The 23,617-nt window shown below is 42.0% G+C and overlaps 1 protein-coding gene and 1 long non-coding RNA gene across 6 annotated transcripts; one reads left to right on the top strand and one right to left on the bottom strand.

The window, feature by feature from the left end:
* Nucleotides 1-343: 343 nt before the first annotated feature.
* Nucleotides 344-16,575, bottom strand: LOC138770018 (uncharacterized). 2 transcript variants are annotated; one of them, XR_011359374.1, is made up of 3 exons: nt 16,202-16,575; nt 11,898-11,973; nt 344-4,274 (listed from the first exon to the last, which is right to left on the bottom strand). It is a non-coding gene; the product is annotated as an uncharacterized lncRNA (long non-coding RNA). The 2 variants fall into 2 exon arrangements; XR_011359375.1 differs by having other exon boundaries at nt 11,898-11,970.
* POU2AF3 (POU class 2 homeobox associating factor 3) lies at nt 3,298-23,266 on the top strand. 4 transcript variants are annotated; one of them, XM_069948861.1, is made up of 5 exons: nt 3,298-4,200; nt 13,139-13,233; nt 16,281-16,347; nt 17,135-17,343; nt 20,745-23,266. In XM_069948861.1, exons 1-5 carry the CDS (start codon nt 4,194-4,196, stop codon nt 21,075-21,077), a joined length of 711 nt encoding a protein of 236 aa, XP_069804962.1. In that variant the 5' UTR covers nt 3,298-4,193; the 3' UTR covers nt 21,078-23,266. The 4 variants fall into 4 exon arrangements, with proteins under 4 accessions (XP_069804962.1, XP_069804963.1, XP_069804964.1 ...); XM_069948862.1 differs by lacking the exon at nt 3,298-4,200 and adding an exon at nt 11,445-12,025; XM_069948863.1 differs by lacking the exons at nt 3,298-4,200; nt 13,139-13,233 and adding an exon at nt 13,461-13,548 and having other exon boundaries at nt 20,745-23,265.
* The last annotated feature ends 351 nt before the right edge of the window (nt 23,267-23,617 follow it).

Raw genomic sequence — 23,617 nt, 5'->3', positions numbered from 1 at the left:
TAATAAATAATTTTAAAAAATGAGTAGGGTTCCCTAGGGTTGAAAAAGCAAACAGTAGCAGCCTAGTAGTGCCAGGGTGGGAAGGGCCATTTATTTTGGTTGACTGGCTAAAGACCAGAGGGTAAGTTAACCCTTCCGCCGACCACCCCCATCAACAGAGCAAGTCTGGCCCACAGGTGGTTAATTTAACCCCCTGGGGACCAGACTTTCACCCCCTGGACTCCCTCTCACCCCACTATAGACCACAGTCTGGCCCACAGGGGGTTAAGTTAACCCCCTGGGGACCAGACTGTTTGTTCTCCCCCCCCCCCCCCCCGTCCACTACCCCAACAGCCAGGCTCACAGCAAACTTTGTGTGAAGGGTCCGGCGCCCACTTCAGCAAGGAAAGGGTCACTTATCCCCTTCCTTTCTGGAGCGGGTTCATTCTGGTCAGTGAACCCAGCGATGAAGTCCATGTTCGGTCAAAACGCTAACCTGAAAAACATCAAAAACACACAACACATTATTCACACATAAATAGTAAGGCTGCATTCACACGTCCTGTGTTCTGTCCGTGAAACACAGGCGTTAAATGCAAACCCTGGTCTGTTTATCCAGACGGCATGATGTTTAGATACATCATGCCGTCCAGGGAAACAGACAAGGGTTTGCATTCAACGTCCAAGTCGTCCGTGTTTTACAGATAGAACACGAGGCGTGGAAATGCAGCCTTAGTGTTTTTCTTTAATGTCTAATTGTTTATGATCCATCAGAATTGTAAAGTGCTGCAGAATTTGTTTTTAATTATTAAATATTATTAATATTTTATTTTTGACTGTAGACTAGGTTTCACCGACCGTGCTTAAACATGTCCCTTCTTGGCTTCCATACAACTTGGGTGTAAACCTTTATGTTGGACATATATATATATATATATATATATATATATATTGAATAATACTAAAAAATAATACTAAAAAAATGAAATACTAAAAAACTGTGCTAACTCAGTGAAGTATTTACAAAGTTATTTAACCATTTATGTAGCTTTACATTGTGTAGGTTATGGTGAAAAACGTGAAGTGAATAGTACTTAGTAGGTATAATGGACAAATTGGAGAGCGCAAACCAAAAACAAGAAGCAATGCTCCCTTTTAACAGTAGGTGGCACTGTAACCATTACTTTTCACTGTACAAACTTTACTGCACAAAGTGTTTGCACATGGAACTTAAATGAGTCGTGCTTTGTTAATATATGCAAGTATAATGTCTGTCTGTCAATCTATTTAATACCTGCTTGCAAATATATACATGAACGTGAGTGCTATGGCACTGAACACTGACCTGCCATTCATTTTTATCACGTGTTCACTGGAGATTATCAATCGTGTGATCTTAGTAAGAAAACACACATAATATATATATATATATACACTTAGTGCACAGCCACTCACTACACTATTCAGGTGGTCATCTGTATATGAGGAAATAAACGTTCTGCAGCTGCATATATTACACATAGGGCCCTATTCCACCGGACGATTATGGTTCAGATTATCGTTAAATCGCTCGAATCTAAACGATAATCGTTCGGTTGAAATGCAGTTAACGATTAACGACCGAACGAAAAATCGTTGATCGCTTTATAAGACCTGGACCTATTTTTATCCTTGCTCGTTCACAAAACGTTCGCAAATCGTTCGCATTGAATAAGACATCGTTTGGTCGTTTGCAATAGATACGAACCGAATAGCAAATAAATAGCGAAGAAAAAACGATCGCAATTACTATCATAAGTAACGATTAACGTTCCATGGAAATGAGTGAACGTTTTCAGGTCTTTGGCAATAGCGGTCGTTTGAGATTGTTAATCGTAAACGATTATGCAAACGATAATCGTCCGGTGGAATAGGGCACATAGGCTGTGTTTACACATATGCGTTTGGAATGCATTTGAAATGGTTTCCACAGCATTCAGAATGCAGTCTGAGACTATGTTCACACACTACTGTATAAAACAGAAAAAAAATTCAATAAAATAACGCACACAATCAAAGTCAATAGGAAATCTACCAGCGGTCCCACACCATATAGAATAATGGACATGATTGATTATAACCCTCCAAATAATGCTCATTTTTACTGACTGCTTTTTGGGGAAAAAAATTTCACCAGTTTACACTGGTGTTTTATTTTCAAAGGTGTAAGCGTATTTTGATATTTTTTCTAGATGTGCTCACACATTCAGGTTGTTAAATTCAATTACTGAATACAGAGGCAGTAATGGATATGAAAAGAGAGGTCTCGGTCCTCCATTCATATTTCTGGCTTTGTATTTGAAAACTGCAATTTTAAACCTGAACGTGTGAACACACCCGTAAAGGTCGCCAAATGTCAAACTGGAAAACGTGTGAGTAAGTGGGTATACAAGTGTGTGCACAGCATAAGTGCATCATATAATGGTCCGTTTACACAAAGCGATAATTTGCCCAATCAATCGTTAAACGATTTTGAAGTAACGATTTTGTTTTTATAACGATCAGTGTTTTGATGAATAAATCGTTAGAAAAATCGTTTTTAAGATCGCTTAAGCCAATCTCACACATAGGGTAAATCTTTGAAAGTCTGTTTACACAAAGCGATCTGCGAATTTTTGCGAGCGACCAGCGACAATTTTAGAACATGTCGAAAGATCAGAATGAACGATTTCTTGCTCTTCGCTTGATCGTTTGCTGTCTTTACACGACTCAAATGCGATCGTTATTGCGAAAATTTGAACAATAATCGTTCCGTGTAAATGCACCATAAGAGTTATATATGTTCTGTGATTTATATAGTGCTTGTAGTGTTATGTCATTTTGTATAGGACTCTGTCATGTTATAGTGTGTGCAAACACGTCTGCTATCCATCATAATATTATTATTGCACACGTAGAAAACATTACTTAATCCAATCCTAAAAATGCAGCTAAAAATGAAATATCATGTCCTGACACCTTTCTGCATCATAAAAACATTCTTATTTTTCCTATTTCCCCACCTCCCCATATTATACAATAATTACACCAAGATTTTGCATATATCACTGTCATCTATTGCCCCCCAGAAAAATTTTAGCCTGGTTTACTATGTGCCCCTAACCCCTATAATAACAGTATATATAATAATAAAATAGAGAAAGAGCAGCAGAGTCCCCCCTCCCCCCTCTACAATACTTGGGGTTGTGTGTGCAGTCCGCATTATAACACTGCCTAACCCATATGCTGTTAAATATTTAATATAATCTAATATAATAATTTATATGAGCCAGGTATAATCCCTATATATGCATTTGCACCCATTCCACATGCTATCTGCACTTAGTAGAACAGGTTTTACAGTGTAACAGTTTCAGAATCCTGTGCCCCCCATAACCTGTAATCTGAATTCTTATTATTAATGGACAGAGGTGTAAGCTTAGTAATAATACACTGCCCATAAGCAGAGCAGCAGAGAGTGTGAGGCGCCTGGCCTGCTCCTCTCCTACAATGACACAATGTTCAGCACTGTCTCTTCAGCAGCCACGCCCCCTGCTGGCCTAGCTGCCTTGTATCCCCCAAAAACCCCTCTAATCAGCCCTATAGGACCCCCTAAAATGTGCCTCCTGCCCCATCAGCTCCTATACCACTAGCTCTCACATCTAAGCAAGTGACTGGGGATCTGCAGGGCTCTGCTCTCCAGTTCCTGGGCTTATTTCTCTTCTTACTGCTAATTTTGGGGAAAGCTTTGTAAAATGTTAAAAATTTCTTCCGAAAAATCCTGGTGGGAGGGATTGACATCAAATCTTATTCCCAAAGACCCTCAGTTACAGGCACAAGGGCTTTGTTTCACCAAAAGATCTCTCTTTTTGTTAGGGCTTTGAATATTCAAATTGAAACTATCGCGCAATCATTGATTGTCAAATCATTGGTTTCTAGAGTTTTTAAATAGATGGCATGGTGGGGAAAAAATCCAAACCTATATCTGTAGCCATAATACATTTGTATGCTATATCCACAGTCTCCATTACTGCACAGGGACTTGCTTGATTTCATGAAATTTAAAGAAATTACACTCTTGAGCCTTATTTTGCCTCTCTAGAAGGGACTCAGCTCCCTATACAAGACTGCAGCCTTCCCTGGGGATTCCTCCTTTTTGAAATCAAAGAGAGAAAAAACTTTATTCATCTTCTCCAATGTCTGGTAAGTGGATTTTAGTCTTATTTTGCCACATTTGGGCAGATTTTTGCTGCCTTTTCTTCGTCTATGCTGTATACCTTTAAAAGAGAAAGGAGAGAGAGAGACTTCATTAATATGCAGAATGCTGCTGCACTGTGCAAATCACAAAGGCTGAATTCAACAGGTTTTGCATATTTACCAAACAGATTATTCTGAGGATGTTTTTTTGTTACTTTGTTATTTATATTATTAAATAGAAAAAGAGGATAATGTTATAAGGGGGGGGGGGGGTAGTACAGGAAGGGGCAATGAGGCAGTGGGGGGTTCAGGGCTGCTGATAGTTGTGTGGAGGGGTCTGGGGGGACATTGAAGCTCAGCACTGTTGTTTATTGCAGCTTTATGTTGTATTTTGTATTTTTTAGTGGTAGTGGGAGCAGTGCAGGGCTAGCAGGGGGCATAGGTACTAGGCAGGATGCCACTGTTCACACTCAGCAGATTGCAGGATCAGGTGAATTCAATGACAAATCAAGTAATTTTAGTGACTTTGAATTTAAAAAACGAGATTAGAAATCAGCGTATTGCGGATCCCCCATCTCTGACCGGGGAAACTGGGCGTTTCTGTTTTCCCCTATGGCTACGAGCAGCGATCAGAACCGTATGTTCTCCAGCGAGATCCCCTCCTCCCTCCCTCCTAGATCTGCACATGCAGAAGGGTCACTGGCAAGTCCCTCTAATCCGATATCGGAGCCGAGTTTTCCCCCAGGACTGAATTCCCTTCTGTTCTCCCCCTGCGAGCGATCGGGACTCGCTGATCAGAGCTCGGCTGCTAGGCCGCCTGTCACCAGCAGGTGGCGCTCTATACGGGCGATTTCCACTTTTCTCGCCCGGCTTAGTAGCTACACGGTGCGGCAGCTTCAGCTCAGCCAGTGCCCAATGTGATAGATACAATAACCAGCCCCTATATACCGCACTATATGATATATTCAATGCACACTTACTATGTTCATGCACTTTATACTCTCTATATAAGCCACACTGCATACTATGCAATACTAAAAACTATACAAGCATGGTTGTACAGTCCTCGCCTTGTTCCATCTGTATTACTCTGCATTGTGTCTCCTCTGCACTCAGCACTATAATAAATCAGGTGCTTGTATAACAGGATTTACATGCCCCCCCCCCCAATCTATAATTGTAAACAACACAGTATAATCACCTGCTGATAGTTTGGGGGATATACAATATACAGGGTCTATACAGGGTCGGTGGGTTTACTATGCAGCATGTCCGACATATACAGTGTCAGCCCCTGCTCATGATGCTTCTGTTATACAGTATATATAGAATATCCAAGCCAAGGTGAGATCATGTGTCCCATGTATACATCACACGTGTCCCTACAGATAGTGTGTATCATGCTCTATATACCCAGCAGGGATCAGTCTATATATCATATACAGGTTATTATACATATCCCTCCTGTCTGCTGCATGGCACCCATATCCAGCTAGTCTGTGCCCACCCAGGGGATGTATGACCTGCTGCTGCTGCTGAGATCAGGGGGAAGGCTGTGTACCCTATATACCACATTACTACTGCCCCTGCATATGTGCAATGTCCTGTAACCAGGGGGATTCTACTGCTACTGCTCCTACTGCTGAGATCAGGGGGTATAGTGTAATATATATATATATATATATATATATATATATATATATATATATATACTGCTGTACTGCTGCTGAACTATACAGTATATCTACATTGCTGCCCTGTAGCTGGGGCCATGGGTATACAGTATATAGTATATCTACATTGCTACCCTGTAGCTGGGGTCATGGGTATACAGTATATAGTATATCTACATTGCTGTCCAGTTGCATTGGTTAGGGGTTAAACAGTATATAGTATATCCACATTGCTGTCCTGTAGCTGCAGTCGGGGGCTATACAGTATATAGTATATCCACATTGCTGTCCTGGAGCTGGATGTATAGTATATTCTGTGTAGGCAGTACAGTATACAGTATATCCACATTGCTGTCCTGGAGCTGGGGTCAGGGACTATGCAGTATACAGTATATACACACTGCTGTCCTGGAGCTGGGATCAGGCACTATACAGTATACAGTATATACACACTGCTGTCCTGGAGCTGGGGTCAGGGACTATGCAGTATACAGTATATACACACTGCTGTCCTGTAGCTGGATGTATAGTATATTCTGTGTAGGCAGTACAGTATACAGTATATCCACATTGCTGTCCTGGAGCTGGGGTCAGGGACTATGCAGTATACAGTATATACACACACATACTGCTGTACTGGGTAAGGGACTATACAGTATACAATATATACACATTGCTGTCCTGGAGCTGGATGTATAGTATATTCTGTGTAGGCAGTACAGTATACAGTATATCCACATTACTGTCCTGGAGCTGGGGTCAGGGACTATGCAGTATATAGTATATCCACATTGCTGTCCTGGAGCTGGGGTCAGGGACTATGCAGTATATAGTATATACACATTGCTGTCTTGGAGCTGGGGTCAGGGACTATGCAGTATACAGTATATCCACATTGCTGTCCTGGAGCTGGGGTCAGGGACTATGCAGTATACAGTATATACACATTGCTGTCCTGGAGCTGGGGTCAGGGACTATGCAGTATACAGTATATACACATTGCTGTCCTGGAGCTGGGGTCAGGGACTATGCAGTATACAGTATATACACACTGCTGTCCTGTAGCTGGATGTATAGTATATTCTGTGTAGGCAGTACAGTATACAGTATATCCACATTGCTGTCCTGGAGCTGGGGTCAGGGACTATGCAGTATATAGTATATACACATTGCTGTCTTGGAGCTGGGGTCAGGGACTATGCAGTATACAGTATATACACATTGCTGTCCTGGAGCTGGGGTCAGGGACTATGCAGTATACAGTATATACACATTGATGTCCTGGAGCTGGGGTCAGGGACTATGCAGTATACAGTATATACACACTGCTGTCCTGTAGCTGGGGTCAGGGACTATGCAGTATTCAGTATATACACACTGCTGTCCTGGAGCTGGGGTCAGGGACTATGCAGTATACAGTATATACACATTGCTGTCCTGGAGCTGGGGTCAGGCACTATACAGTATACAGTATATACACATTGCTGTCCTGTAGCTGGGATCAGGCACTATACAGTATACAGTATATACACATTGCTGTCCTGTAGCTGGGGTCAGGGACTATGCAGTATTCAGTATATACACACTGCTGTCCTGGAGCTGGGGTCAGGGACTATGCAGTATACAGTATATACACATTGCTGTCCTGGAGCTGGGGTCAGGGACTATGCAGTATACAGTATATACACATTGCTGTCCTGGAGCTGGGGTCAGGGACTATGCAGTATACAGTATATACACACTGTTGTCCTGTAGCTGGGGTCAGGGACTATGCAGTATACAGTATATACACACTGCTGTCCTGTAGCTGGGGTCAGGGGCTATGCAGTATACAGTATATCCCCTCACTGTATAGTATATCCTGTATGTATAGTGTATATACTGTATACTCGCACACACGTGGTGCAGCCGCCATGCCTCCATCTCCTCCGCTCCCGCCGCCGTGGAGATGACCCCGCTGGCCCCGGCACTTACCTGGCAGTCACAGGGGGCCGCCCGGGCTGTGGGGGTGAGGGAGCCGGGCACACAGCGGGCACCGCACTCCCCGCCGCCGCCTCCACTGCCGGGAGACACGCTGTCGTAAAAAGAACCTGCTCTATCCGAGACTTTACGTCTCCTGAGCAGCCCGGGAGCCCCGTGCTGTGTGTGGCCGGGTACAGAGGAGGGAAGGCGGCCGGGGGTGAGCAGCCGGGGCACAGAGGAGGGCAGGCAGCCGGGGCACAGAGGAGGGCAGGCAGCCGGGGCACAGAGGAGGGCAGGCAGCCGGGGGTGAGCAGCCGGGACACAGAGGAGGGCAGGCAGCCGGGGCACAGAGGAGGGCAGGCAGCCGGGGCTCCCCGTGCTGTGTGTGGCGGGGTACAGAGGGGGTCAGGCAGCCGGGGGTGATCTCTGCCATAGCTGTATGGATTTTATTAAAAGGATGACAGATCCCAGCTTCTCTGTAAGTATCCCACAGCCTGCAGGCCATCTCCTGACCATTAGCTCTATAGCAGACTTAAAGGGGGTCTCCACTTTTATGTAAACCAGTAGCTGACATGCTATAAATGATCATCTAGTGACAATACAGATGCAGGCAATCTAATGTATATAAGGGTTCTCCCAAATCTTCCTCCTATGGCTGAGGAAAGTGGGCTCTATTGTTCCTGTAGGTTACACATGGCTGCCAGTAATCTCTGGCATCTGATTGTCCCTTAAAATGCACACCACCCCATTAAAGACACCGAGCTCAGCACAGGAGTTTGCTCAGTGATGCACATAGGGTCTTCATGGCAGCCGCTCACCATGCCCATCGCCCACTGATTGACAACTTGTTGCCTGTACTGTGCACTGACTGACAGCTGTCAATCAGAGGCCAGGGGGGGGGGGGGGGTTGCACGCTGCACTCAGCTTAGGAAGGAATGGATGCATTGAACCCTATAAGTAATACACTGCTGAATACTACCGCTGCCTTAGATAGGGCAACATGCACTAGTGCCAGCTATATGGGCCGTAACTATAAGGAAGTCAGGTTTTAGGAAGCCATAATAATCCCGCAAGCATGGAGCCACTAGACCCGAGAAAAGTAAACTGACTGGCCGTGTGGACGTAATGCATGAACTTCTTGAGTCAATTGAAATGCCTTATTGGCGGGGGGGGGGGGGGGGGACCTCACATACAGCCATGGCGCCGAGCAGGTAATGTATGCTCTGGGTGGCAGGGGGTTAAAGGGGCCGGGTTACATACTCGCAGTGGAATGAAGATTCCGCTGCAGGAATGTAGCCCCATTTATCGTCACAGTGCAAGGATTCGCAGCAGATTTCACAGCAAACTCGCAGCGTGAAATCCATTCTGCATCCAGTACTTGTGAAGCTACCCTTAAAGGGGTTATCCAGCACTACAAAAACATGGCCACTCTTGTCTCCAGGTCAAGTGCGGTTTGCAAATAAGCTCCATTCACTTCAATGGAACTGAGTTACAAAACCCTCAGAGTTGAGACAAGAGTGGTGTCTCTGAAGAAAGTGGCCATGTTTTTGTAGCGCTGGATACCCCCTTTAACCCCCTCCCGCCGCTGCACTGTAAATTCACGTCGCTGCAGCCTATGCCTGGTGCTGCAGCAACGTGAGTTTACTGCAGAAGATGACACAGGCGTATGAGCTGCGCCTGTGTCATCCGTGGCGGGTCCCGGCTATCAGTGATAGCCAGAGACCCGCCGCAACTCTCAGCACCGGAGCCGCGCTCCGGTGCTGAGAGTTAACCCTATAGATACTGCGGTCAGCACGACCGCAGTATCTATAGGGCTCCAGAGAGACAATTCTCCCTCTACTGAGGAAGAATTGTCTCTCTGGTGTCCATCGGGGCTCTGCGAACTGATCACAGAGCCCCAATGGTAGCCTCCAGCTTCCGGTTTCTATCTATGGAGGCCGGCAGGGGGAGGGAGGACAGAACGCGCGCCTATGAGCTCTGCTGCCTCCCCTCTCTGTCTGCCTCTGTTATAAGATAGTAACAGCGGTAGGGGACATCGGAGAGGCGGCAGAGCTAGGGGACATCAGCTTATGGGATCTTTATGATCCCATAAGCTGATGTAAAATCACGACCTGGGCATTGAGGCATCAATGATCCCAGGTCGTGAAAGGGTTAATTATTCCTCTTATTTCAATGTTTCCAGAAATACCCCATATGTTGCCACAGTGCATTAACCACGCGCCTCAGACATGACAGAGGCATGATGAATTTCGGGGCCTCCTTTTATTTAAGGGGTTTTTTTTTAGCCATTATAACAAGTCACACCTTGGGTGCCAAAATATTTTTGCAAGACAAGTTGGCGCTTTCATCTGTACCATACCTGTGCAAAACATGGTCTGCCTACATGGTGTGCCACTTACAGCAATCCAGCAGCAGGGAAGCAGATCTATGACCTGCATCCCCTCCACACACACATACTCACCTGGCCCGTACAGGTGAGTATGTGGGGGGAGGGAGGTTGTACTGTATTCATGGGAGCCTATACAGATTTTGGTATGGGTCCCCATGCATCCTATCTACGCTCCTTTGGGTGCTGTATGGATTAAGATACTTCCCCCTAGAAGCAACGCATATAGGGGGCAGCTCCTGCACATGTGCCATCTCATTAACAATGCCATGGATACTGTGGAGTACCTGCCATGTGCCAAGATGTAATAAAGAGGAGCCAATTTTTTTCTCTTTCTTTTTCACAGTTTTTATCCACTTTGCATAAAGTATTGGTGTGCCAATCATGAGGTAATATAAGGGAAAAGGTCTTAGGGGGAGATTTATCAAACAGGTGTAAAGTAGAATTGTCTTAGTTGCCCCTAGCAACCAATCAGATTCCACTTTTCATTCCTCACAGATTCTTTGGGAAATGAAAGGTGGAATCTGATTGGTTGCTAGGGGCAACTGAGACAATTCTACTTTACACCAGTTTGATAAATTTGACCTGTTTATGCCAATTTTTTATACTATAGACATTTTTATGATTTTGGCACTGTATGCTACAAAACTGTTTCTAAATCTTCCTCATTAAATGTAAGAATAGATGGTAGGATGATAAATAGTTCTTGCAAATTAAAGTCACCTTCTGCTAGTACAAATACCAGGAGTTGAACTCCTTATAGGGTACTTTATTGTAAGTTTAGTGGGGGCAGTTTCAAGGAAGGAGGTAACTACAGTACAGTAGGTGATTGGTAGGGATCCAACCACTGGGACTCCTCCAATGATAAGGACAGAAGTCAATAATCGCATAAGTAAATGGATCACTGACCTGAGCATGCAGATTTGATTTACGACGACTGAAGAAGTTGGATGCAGCCCTAGGAAGTCCTTGGAAACCTGAATACAGCCTATTAGGTTTGCATCCAACATCTTCAGCCATCGAATCCTGCATTCTTAGGTTCACTCATTTCCAGTTAGAACACAACGGGGGAGATTTATCAAACTGGTGCAAAGTACAATTGTCTTAGTTGCCCCTAGCAACCAATCAGATTCCACTTTTCAATTTCCAAAGAATCTGTGAGGAATGAAAGGTGGAATCTGATTGGTTGCTAGGGGCAACTAAACAATTCTACTTTACACCAGTTTGATAAATCTCCCCCATAATGTTATAGGGAGATAAACCTTTCTTTTCGATTTATTACACCATTTACTTTTAATTGACAAAAATCCAATATGTACTGTAAATGAGGTCATTTGGTGCACTAAGAGTGTTCCATGACCCCTTGGTGCACTGGGCTACCCCCCGCCAGTTTCTTCTGCACCACCTTCGTATGCATACCCATGTATTCATAATGTAGTGACATCTTTTCCTGGCCCAAGATGCCACGCTTTTGCAGTAACAGCCCACGGGATCTTGGGGCGGGGGAAGAAGATGTCACTATGTTATGCATACATGTATATACATAAGCAAGCAATGTAGAAGAGGTCAGCAGGTGGGCGAGTGCACTGAGAGACCTGTCTACTGACTTCCACAGATATTGCTTCACCTTTATGCAGCATCTAAACATTTCCAGTAGTTGTTTAGTTTAAGTGAATTCTTACATATAAAACAGCTTCATCATGTTGGTGAGTTTCCCCCCATAAACTTCTCACGTCAGGTCCTTCTGGAAGATTTCTGCTGGATTAAATTCAGGACTTTTTCATTAAGAGAAACTTTTGACATGTCACAGGTACAGTATATGTTAAAGGTTTGGTCGGTCAATGTTTCACCACTATTACATTTGTCACTCACAGATACAGTATGTCATTTTGGAACATTCTCCTTAATAAATAAATCAACAAGTCTACTACGTGTGACCTATTGTTTGATTTGGTTCTCCTTATCTACTTTTAATGGAAACTCTAAGGGATCACAAACTTTCAAGCACAATCGTACTGAGTTTTCTCCATTGATGCTCCAGGATTTGGAGCTTTGTATGATAATGTGCTATGTATGATTTCAGCATAAGCAGTGGATAGTCATGACGCTGCCCTAACAGTAGATGGCAGGGGAGAAAAAGTTAGACATGTTAGATTTCAACGTCCCTGATTATGTTAGTTTGGGGGAGGGGGGGGGGGTAATACCCTTCCAGACACCTCTGGTGGTGGCTTTCTCCCTTCCCCGATTCCAAATACATGCACATACATACACTAGCCAAGTGTGTTTCTCTATAGAGAATTGGGAGAGATAACTGTCAGCCAAAATGATGTGAAGTGTATGGCTAGTTTTAGTATCTGTTGGTATCAACAAATTTAAAGAAGAATTAGCAAGAAATATGAGTGAAAAACGTAACAATATCATGTCAACAGAAAGCTTATATATGGTCAAGAAAGACTAATATATAACGAGCAAACTTGCCGAAAGTTCATTTTTGTGCAACGTTCATTGGAATCCAAACACTCAGGAGATGACTCCCAGTGTCTGGAGAAGTTGGATGCTACCATAGGGCTGCCAGGAAAACATGGACACAGCCTATGGTTGTATCCATGTTTTCTAGAACTCCCTAGGGCGGCATCCATCTTCTCCAGCCACCGGGAATAAAATGCTGAGTGTTCAGATTCAGATGACCATTGTGGAACCTGAAAATTCGGCAAGTTCGCTCAACACTACTAATATACTATGGATGTACCCAGAATTACTCGCCATATCCCTACAGTGTCTCCTGTAAATTACCAAGAAAATCTACCAGGCTGGATCACTCACATGACTTGGACAAAGTTTTCAACAACAAATATGATATTTGCTTTTCTCATGATGCATATTTTCACGTTCTGCCATTTAATTTTTTAAATATTTTTTGTAGCCAAGCCAAAGGTGTACCAAGGTGTTAAAGTTAGAATGACTGTGAAAGAGATGCTGGAACAGAGGAGGGCGCTACAAGCAGAAAAGACCGCCTTGGTAAGTCTTCCCACCCTCATCTGTGCAGTAGCCACCAGACCATTATAGAGAACATCTGCAGCCTAGTAGACACACAGCACTGTTTGCTTTTCTCACCTGTGTAAGCCCATGCCAGGTATATGTAATTATTAATAGGGCAAGTTACTGTGCAGAGTGAAAGGGAACAATGGCTCTGTGGAACATACAAGTGCAGTTTGTCCTCCACCTTCACATTGAGTTAATCTATCTACATACATTGTAGGACTGTCTGGGCGCACGATATGTCACAGATTCTCTTATGTACTGCCGGGGATTGATGATTAACATCTAAAACAAGTAAGGCGGGTGGAACAAAGAATTTATTTACAATGTGTAGTAGCATAAGGAAATAACAAGGTATTAATACTCCAGAGATGTACACTGTATCAGGAGGGTTTCTTATGCATTTTGAGGGCAGAATCAGGAGTAGATCATTAAGTTAAAACATATATTAAGAAAAGACTGAGGGGTTAATTTATCAATGGTTTTTATGTAGACTTTGCAACCTTTCCTGTGCTTTGCAGAAAAAAAACTTTTTTTACACCCATTTTCTGGTGAAAATTTCCCTCCTAGATCCCTCCTCTTTTTTAATTCATTTTTTTTACTTTGGATTAAAAAAAACTACATGAAAAAGGTGAACATATGAGCGTACCCTTAAACCGGGACACTGTGGGACTGGATTCACTCATTGGTGGTCTCTAATTGCCCATGTAATACAACATTGTGAGACCATGCAATAGGTTTAACACAAATTATAATTATTGCCTGGGATGTTCCTTTATAGCTTAACCAAAGCCTAATGATCATATTAGTCCAATAGTCCACCCATCATTGATTCAGGGGGCCTGGAAGCGGATATATGAAACTTAATTTGACACAGTATCTTTGGATTTTATATGATAATGACATGTTTTAGTACTTTGTCTGAAAACGTAGTTACTTGTTGAGGTAGAATGCCATTTTTGGGTCAATGGAGCATTTTGTTTGTTCCTTCACAATCACTACTTATTCAGTAGAGAAAACCACCATTGGTCACAGAGTATTTTTCTAGCAAATGAAAAAAGAAGCACCCATATGCGCTGACTCTCCTGTGAAAGTGATGGTTGTTGACAGCCATATGGATAAAATATCACCCTCTGGGGTCACACATTAGACTGCACTTTCCTATGCAATGGGCCACCACAAAAAAATATATATAACTGGAGACTATGGGCAATATGTACCTTGATTTGGCTAGACTACCTTATAAAAGGTAGCTTTCCCTTCAAGTCAGTGTTTCACTCCAATTAGGGGTCTTAGAGCCATAACTAGCAATAGATACCAAGCCAAAAAGTAAAATTAAAGAATACCCATGACTAGGAATGGATGCCAAGCCAAAAAGTAAAGAATACCCATGACTAGGAATAGATGCTAAGCCAAAAAGTAAACAAAAATACCCATGACTAGGAATAGATATCAAGCCAAAAAGTAAAAGCAAAAAATAGCCATCAGCAGATAGCTACTTTAGGGATATTGCCCCTCATCAGTATAGAGTAAGGTGCTGGCTGACTATTGAGAGGGCTACTGATGTGGGACCGAAGGGATAGTGAATGTCCTGTGTATCTCAATATATCTTTGTCATGTTCTCCTCCAGGAGACTTAGTACCCCTTTGGTCCCATGACAATGGGCCTCTCACTAGCCTGTCAGAACCCTGCTCTGTACTGATGAGGGGCAATAACCCCAAAGCAGCTGTCTACGGGTAGGAAGTATTTCCTTTTGGAGGGATTTTTGGCTTGGCATTTATCTCTAGCCAATTTTCTAAGACTTCTAGTTGGAGTAAATCACTGACTTGAAAGGAAAGCCAACTTTTTTGCATATTCAATCTTCCCGGAATTCACAGTGGAGCATGAATGGCCTGTAAGTCTTTATCTATCTTTATGAAGCTCTCCTCAAGGAGACTTAGTGCCGCTCTGGTCCCACTGTTTGACGTCCGCGCAGTCTGTCAGAGGTATAGGTCAGGCAATACCCACAATGTATACATCTAGGCTTAGGCATGACTCTTTATGACCTTCATCTTAGTTAACTTTTATTTACATGCTGCACAAACCACAAGTCCCAGCATGGGCAGTGAATCAGATACTGAGACATGTAAATCCAGAATAACTGAAGGGCCAGTGATTCTGTCCCTCAGCCTCATTGGTTTCCTTCAGAACCCCTAACCAGTAAATAGACTATCATTACAATGACCACTTTTACAATACAAGTTAAGGCAATCCTTAACAAATGCATTCATTGTTTCTTTCTTTTTTTTTGTTAAATTTATTCTTTGTACTTTCACGGGCAAAATACAAGTCTTGGAAGGTTTCTGTACTTAGAAGTATTTGCATTGGGAGCTGCCAGGTAAATCATTAGCACTTCCTGGTTCATGACATTGTAAACCTGAATCTGTATTATGAACAATAAACCAGAATAAGCTGCCTCTCCCACCCAGCAGCAGACTATAGGCTCACCCCCTCCTTCTCCGCCAGTTACACAGATATCAGTTCTGCAACACCTCAGTCCCTTTAAACATTAACCCCCTTTATGCTGGAACAGTAGTATCAGCTACTGGACCTCACCTCTCCTAAAACATTGAAACAAGCTGGAAACAATTGTCCTCAGTGTGGGCAATCTGAACTGAAAATAACAAGATGTTTAGCTATATGTCCCCATTGAGCTATATAGAAGTAGAATACATGGGAAGGAATTAAAGGCTTTAGAAGCAGTACAGAATAGCAGAGCCATATAGCAGCATTGCACAGTATGCTTTCCTCTTGCTACAATGTATTTTTCTTCCCTTATCTTAACAAAGAATTCTGAAGACATAATATCACCACCACATCATATACAATATCACTCACTGCATATAGAAGACTAAGCAACGGACACACAACTTCATAAACAATACTAATAGAATTGCATAGGACTTACCACCATGCCTTCTTCTGGAAACATTCTTCTATATGATATACCTAATGTAAAAAATTCTCTGCTATTATCGTTTATGCAGGAGTCCAGGCAGAACAAAATGCAAGTTTCACATCCAATCCCTCCTCCTCCTTCTTCTTCTTCTTCAGGTTGGTGTTTAAAAAAAAAAAAAAAATCTTTAAAAAATGTTCAAATCCTGACAAAGCGGCAGTGAATTCTTTGTACATGGAGGCTCATAGCTCACAGCTCGACTTAAGATCCACTCAATAATTACTGCAACCAATCAGATGAGTCAACAGGTAGAAGGAATGCAGATGAGGACACGGGATAACCATGTAAGGGTTTTTTTTGTGACATATTTGATCTGTAGGTCTAATCTATGTTGGGGAAATTCAGATATATCACCCTTCAAACCATCAGATCAGTTTCGTAGTTGTAAAGTACAAGAGATTACATCTTGTTGCTATGCCTCCCAAGTTTTTTTTACGTAGTGCTGTTGTTTTTTTCTTAGGGTTTTCTGATCCTCAGTTGAGATAAGGGAATTGTTTGTTTTTTTTAGATTAGCTTAGGAGGTTATTATTGAGTCCTAAAGCTGAGAAGAATTGCAACGTCTTGTAAGGTCATCATAGTAGTTAACTACCTTAGTATCATCTGTGTCCTTAAATGGCTGAAATAAAGTCTTAGTGATATGTTTAGGGAACATCTTACCCAGAATTTATCCGATACTTGAGAATCCAGAATAGAAACCTCTAAGATTCCGGTTACAAAAGCTTTTTTATTAGGTGATGTGCTAAGAGTCAGAGGTCCACTATGACCAAAATATGAAGTCGGTTATTGAAGGCAAACAAGATTATGCAAAAGAGTTAATTCATGTTTGATATGCAAATCTACCATTGTATACATAAAACTAACCATGGTCTTGTGTCCTAATCCTAGAAGTGATATGTGCACGTGAACCTACATCCTGTGTACCCAGTTACCAGGAGACCAGACAGCCTCCAGTCTATGGTGCTCCGGAGGATAGTCTAGTGGATGCCTACCTTCACCCCGAGCCTCTCACCGACTCCAGCTTTAGTATATTCCAGAACCAGTCGTGTTTCCAGGATGAACTCTTCCAGCCGTCTCCCATCTTCTACCACAACATGGTAACTTTTATTTTTATGCTTCTCCTTGATAAAGTTTTGAACAAAAGTCATGCCCTAAAACAGGCCGTAGTGGTATCTCTCATTAGATATGATGACCGATGAGCCCATGTACAGATTATAGTTACATCTCACCATAATATTTATGGAACACATCCACTCCCTGACTCTATTTTCCCTTCCACCTATCGTTCTCCTTTGATCCCTGTAATCTTATTAAATGCAGACACTCTCAGTTTCTCTATCATTTTCACTCGTTTCAGCTTCCTTTCAAACCATCTAAGAAAAAATATATTTCTATTTGCTGACACTATACATAAAGTACACCACTTAATAATATTAACATAAAAAGGTAAAATGCCAATACTGCAAGTTTTCCTCATTTGGTATTATCATATTGTAGCTCTTGGCTGCTCTTTCTAAAAACACATAAATGTGTCACAGCATATGTGTCCATGCTTTGGGACCCTACTTTGTGAGTTTGAATTGAAAGCCACCCTGTATGAGTGACTCCCAATCTTGTAGACTTTGGTTGGTATCTAAATGACCGCCATGTAAGGAAGATGCCTGAGTATCCAAGTTCAGAAAAACATGGCCACCTTCTTAAAAAAAAAAAGCACTTTTTTGCAGTTAGGCTTATTCACTTCAATGGAAGTGAATTGAAAAACCCCACCCAAACTGGAGACAAGAACGGTGCTGTTTCTGAAAGAAAGCATCCATGTTTTTTTTCTAAGTCTGAATAACCCCTTTAAGCTTTACAATAGCTTTGTATGAAGAACGGGTTGCACTGCTTTCTTCTGATAGAAGCCTATACTATTACTGGTATAGTATAGGGCTTTTAATCCACTGCTACCTAACGTAAAGGGGTATTCCGACCATTTTTTTCAATGTAGTGCTGGGGCTGCATAGAGATTAATAGACATCTATTTTTACCTCACCGTGCTTTCTCCAGGGTCCTCCCTCAGCATTTTCGGGTCCCCCACTAAACACTCAGGTCACTACTTCTGAGATTGGTCTCGGGAAAGATAACCCACTTAGCCAAACACTAACTGAAGTTGGACTGCGCCATGGCCAGTAGTTGGCTGAGCGGGGTGTCACTGCCAGGATGAATCCATTTGAAAGTAGTGGCTGGAGCATTCAGCGGGGTACCCAAAGATGAGGAGGAGCCAGAGGGAACGTGATTAGGTAATGGGATCCTTATTACTTTATATGCAGCCCTAGTACTATATAAAATATATATATATATATATATATATATATATATATATATATATATATGTATATATAGCCAGAGTTTCTTTTAAATAGTGCCACCCTGGTGCGTTTTAGAGCAATCGATAACTGAATCTATAGACCATTACATTGATTGACCTTAGGAAATAAAAACTTGAAAACCTTTCCCCCTACAAAAGTGAAGGCTAAAACTGTTTCTTTAAGATTTAAGAGTCTTTAAGGCTGGCCATACACATTAGAGATATGTCAACTGACTCCACCGATTTCATCTCTTCCCCAATGGCAGATGCCAGAGGAGTGGAGAATCAGCCATGTCAGATCTTTTTGTCCCCTGAGGGTTTTTTTGGCCTCATTTTTTAAATAGCACTAACTAATGGCACTAACTTACCTCTCAATGTGTCCGTGATCTGCCATCTGACTGGCCCAGGCCGCCCTGCCGTGCTCTGGGATCTCCTGTGCTGCCAACATCATGACCCTGCTGATTGACAGCCCGCTCAGCCAGTCATTGACTGGGGCGAGACGCCACTCCAGTCACTGATTGGCTGGGTTGGCTGTCCATCAGCCGGGTTGGGCATTTTACAACGAGTCGTGACATCATCACAACTTGGGGGAAATTTCTTCCGGCGAGGGTCCTGGGGTCGGTCAGGTGGTGCATTGCTGGCATGGGAAGAGGTAAGAAATCAATAATGCTCATTTTCTCCCCTGCTGCCTGACAACAATTTGTTATGGCCAGACTTCTCCTTTAACAAATTACAGGTCAAAAGGTGGATAGTAGACATGGTAGACATAGTAGACATAGGTGGGATTGTGAATTGGTCATAAAACCTTTGTATAAAATAGAGAAACTAGTATATAAGCTATTAGATTTTAGAATATTAGTAAATACTACCCACTATTCAACAATTTGGTAAAAATAAATAGATGCACCATATATTGTCTGCTGGTAAAGTATACTAAAGCAAGTAAATGGAAACGTGAAAATTACTTAATAGAGCTGTTGATAGGACAAATTGTATCATGCATTTAGTGATGCAGGTGGTTGGGGACTAAGCACAGGGACATGGCAGAATAATATAAATCCATATACTATAGAAGGCCTGGATAGCATATTTATAAAATTAAGATAATGTTTACAGCTTCAGGCACATGACTTTTTTCTTTCCGTTTTTCATATTTTTAAAATGAGGTTCATCAATTTTCAGGTCCAAATGATTTCAGTTTGGGCACCATTCATTACAATGACAGCTGTTGGTACATTATTCAGGCTCTTTTGGGTATGGTTCTTTTTTAAAGGTCCATTGAATTTAATAGTAAAGATGGTGAAAGGATGGTGAAAAAAAATGTGTATGAACAAGTAAAAATAACGTCCGCTGTTTGCAAAAACTTCAGCAAATAATGGTCATGAATATAAATGTGACGCCCACGCCATCAATGTATTGGGCATCCATCATTCTATTGACATCAATTAAAATGCAGTAATAACAGACGTTATTTAAAAAAGAAAAAGCAGATGCTATTTCTATTTTCTTTACTTAGCGTGAATATAGCCTTAGGGAGAATGTTATATGTAGATATTATTAGTATTTGCTAAATTTTAATCTTGAAAATTCCTATGTTAATTAAAGGGGTTGGCCACTTTATAGTAAAATTACTTCGTGTACAGTATTAGTAAGTGTACTTACTATATACTCTCAGCATCTCCCTGTGTACCTGTGTAAAAATCTAATTCTACTTTTCCAGTCTCTGCTGTCCTGCTCTGTGGTGAGTCTGTCCATAAGATGGCCAACATGGAGGACCCCCGACCCCCAGTGTCCACCATAGGCATGTACAGGCTCAGTCGTGGACACTGGGGGCGGAGCATGGTCACATGTTCCTCCATGTTGGCCATCTTATGGACAGACTCACCACAGAGCAGGACAGCACAGCCTGGAGACGGAGAGTCTGGTTTTAACTCTATGGGGTACACAGGGAGCTGCTGTCAGTAAGTGCAGTGAATACACCTACTAATACTGTATACTGAACAATTTTACTATAAAGTGGCCAACCCATTCATAAAAAAAAAATGGAATGTCAATATGTGTGAACAGATATTGTCAGCTAATTAGCTGTATATTCACATAAAGAACAAAGAAAATGGTAATAACTGAGTATTTGTATCTTTCTCCTTGCAGACTCCAGAATCACCTTCAGATTCATCTGAAATGTCAAACTCTTTTGAATATTCCCCGAGTTGCCAAGGTTTAGAGTTTGTAAGCCAGAACTATAGTTCTCCTTCTCACCAGGACACCAAGAGCTGTGCATACGCTGATATGGATTATCCTGTATACCAGCACCAGACCAATTCCACATGCTGTTACTGTGCTTACTGCTGCTCAATGGACTATCAGGAGCCACTGAACACACAGGAGCCATGTGCTTACCCTAATACAGACTATATGGGTTATCTTACCTCCTCTGAGGATTTCCTTACCAGGGAACTCAACATTTACAATATGTACAGTTAACCAGTGACCAGAGCCTTACCCCTGTCATTCAATAATTACAATGTGCTTTAATTCATTCAGCTGATTGTATTCTTATGTCGTTACTGGCATCTTAAGGCCCTATTCCACGGAACGGTTATCGGCCGTATTTGTCAAAAAACAAACGACTGATACAGCAACGATCTGCTGCCGTCGCTCCGTTGAATAGGAGCGTCAGCAGCAGACGCTGCTGTATCCTATTGGCTGCCTGGACGATCAGCCACCCCCCCCCCCCCCGCAGCTCCCGGCGCCCCCCCCCCCCCCCCAGACTCACTCGCTCGCTGCTCCTGTCAGTAGCCCGTGGAATAGGGCCTTTAGTGATAGAATGGGCTTTATCTGGTCCTAAAAGATACAAACACTACAATAAACAATACATCCATATAGGAAAACTCCAGGAAAGACTAAAGGCAGCTGCAAATTGTCCCTTGTCTGAACACTGTGACATGAGTATGACTAGCACTGTGTTATGCGTAGTGACAGATCTGTCTCTGTGTCATGCACCACCCACTCAGGTCTTGCTTCAGGTATAATACAGTGGGAAAGACAATCAAAACTGAAAATATGATAAAAGTCTGGCACAAAGTGCACCATAAACTGGCTCCCATGACTTGTACTACAATATTAATGTGTTTTGAACATTTTTTTTATACACTTTTGCACCAAATTTGACAAAGGGGTATGACTTATGCAGCAGGATACCTTCCCAAAACTGTGGCAGGTACACAGTCCACTCCTAAAATGAGTGGTGTACAGACCTGCCAATAGCAGTCCATGGTGCATCTGCCAGTTCTATAAACTCTAGGAGCGAACCGCATACCTTCTGGAGTTTTGAGAAGGAATCCTACCATGTAGACTAAATGATAAGTACTGTTAGGCTGGGTTCACACAATGTGTGACAGGCCGTGTCACAGAACAGCTGCTGTCTGTGAAGTTCATTCCCTCTGGTACTGCATCACTTTTTTTAAATTGGAATACCAATTAACAATGCAGACCATTGCAGAATACCATTGCAGACAATGTAAAGTGCGATTTAATGAATAGTGGCCGCATAAAATTGACATGTCACTTTTTTGTGCCGCCACATGGAATCCTGGCCGGAGAGTATACAGTGTGTATACACTCTGGTCAAGACTCCATAGACTTCAAGACAATCGGACACTTCATTAAATATTGGCCGTTGTTGCAAATCTGCACAAACGGCTGTGTTTATTGAAAACTTACGTTGTGTGAACTTGGCCTTAAAATGGTCACCAACATTTCAACAAACATTTTCAATAAAAAGCAGCAGCATAGTAGGCATTATAAATCAGTATTGGGTAGTGTAAGCTGACAGCAGCGTCTCGGTTTATCTCAGTCCCCTTATCTCAGTCTTACTACAGTATCTTCTCCTTACATGCTTATAGGCATTATGTAACTTGATCCCTCAGCGAGATGATCAGTTTTAAGATGGATCTTTAACCGTTTTATTTTTTATATTCACTTGTACTATGCAATATAAATTATGCAATATTTGAGGTAAGGTTTGTGACCATTTAGATGTTACCCAATCAAAATTTTAATTTGTTAACTGGATGAGGAGCCATTGGGCACTAGAATTTTCCTTCATGGCATATATAACAATGGTAGGGTCTGGTATTTATAGCCAGTAACATAGTCACGTGTTTTATAGCTGCCTATATGCTTCCTTCTAGACTGATCCCGACTCACCTGAGCATGAAGACTATATACTCAAACACTTAAAACCAAATGCACTGTGCCAATGTTTCACTGACTGCCGCAAGTAGACACTGCCTATTGACAGTATGTTACTTTTTGTTATTTTCACGTCACTTTTTTTCTTCTGCACAAACTGCAAACATGAAGCTGTCAGAACTGAAGCTTCGGATTCCTTGAATTCCACGATTGTCGTTACTTGAAAGTCTTTTTTATTTTAGGAATCCTTTTCAGGGCAGGGATTTAGAACAAAAATATAGAGAGATCTAAAAGGCCAAAGGAATAATTTTAACAACCTTTTTTTTAACTAGAATATAAAATTCATAGCTGAAATGGAAAATTGATGTCTATTTTTACTATTATAACTTACTAATCAAAACTAAGAATGTGTTTTTTTATATATAATTTCAAAGCGTCTGCCTTTTTATATGTTTTATGTGTTTTGTTTGTCTTTGTTTGCATTGTATATAGCAAATTATGAACAAAACTGACATTTTCTAATAAATGTATATATTTTGTAACAAATAATATTTTTCTATTTTATTATGACTCGCCAATGTGTATTTTCAATTACTTGAGATGAGCTAAGTTACAGTAATATCGGCTGAACCGAACCTGATCAACTGTCCAGTAAATCCAACTGCCAAGATGGATGTAGTCCTAAGGTGCCTGGAAAACATGGATACAGTCATTGGAGACCTATGGCTGCATCCATTTTTTCCAGGCAGCCCTAGGGATACATCCATTTTTTCTAGACAACGGGATTAAACGGCTAAGCCATCAGGTTCAGGTTCGGCCGAACTTACTGT

The sequence above is a fragment of the Dendropsophus ebraccatus genome, chromosome 12, assembly GCF_027789765.1.
Source record: "Dendropsophus ebraccatus isolate aDenEbr1 chromosome 12, aDenEbr1.pat, whole genome shotgun sequence".
In the NCBI taxonomy this organism is placed as follows: Eukaryota; Metazoa; Chordata; class Amphibia; order Anura; family Hylidae; genus Dendropsophus; species Dendropsophus ebraccatus.
The sequence above is the reverse complement of the archived record's forward strand: the minus strand, read 5'-3'. Positions and strand labels throughout refer to the sequence as shown.

Coding starts and splice junctions, on each gene's coding strand:
- POU2AF3 (XM_069948860.1), top strand. CDS start 15,515: ATGCATTCATTGTTTCTTTCTTTTTTTTTGTTAAATTTATTCTTTGTA. Junction 15,632..16,280: donor TTTGCATTGGGAGCTGCCAG/GTAAATCATTAG, acceptor TCGTTTATGCAG/GAGTCCAGGCAGAACAAAAT. Junction 16,348..17,134: donor TCCTTCTTCTTCTTCTTCAG/GTTGGTGTTTAA, acceptor TCCTAATCCTAG/AAGTGATATGTGCACGTGAA.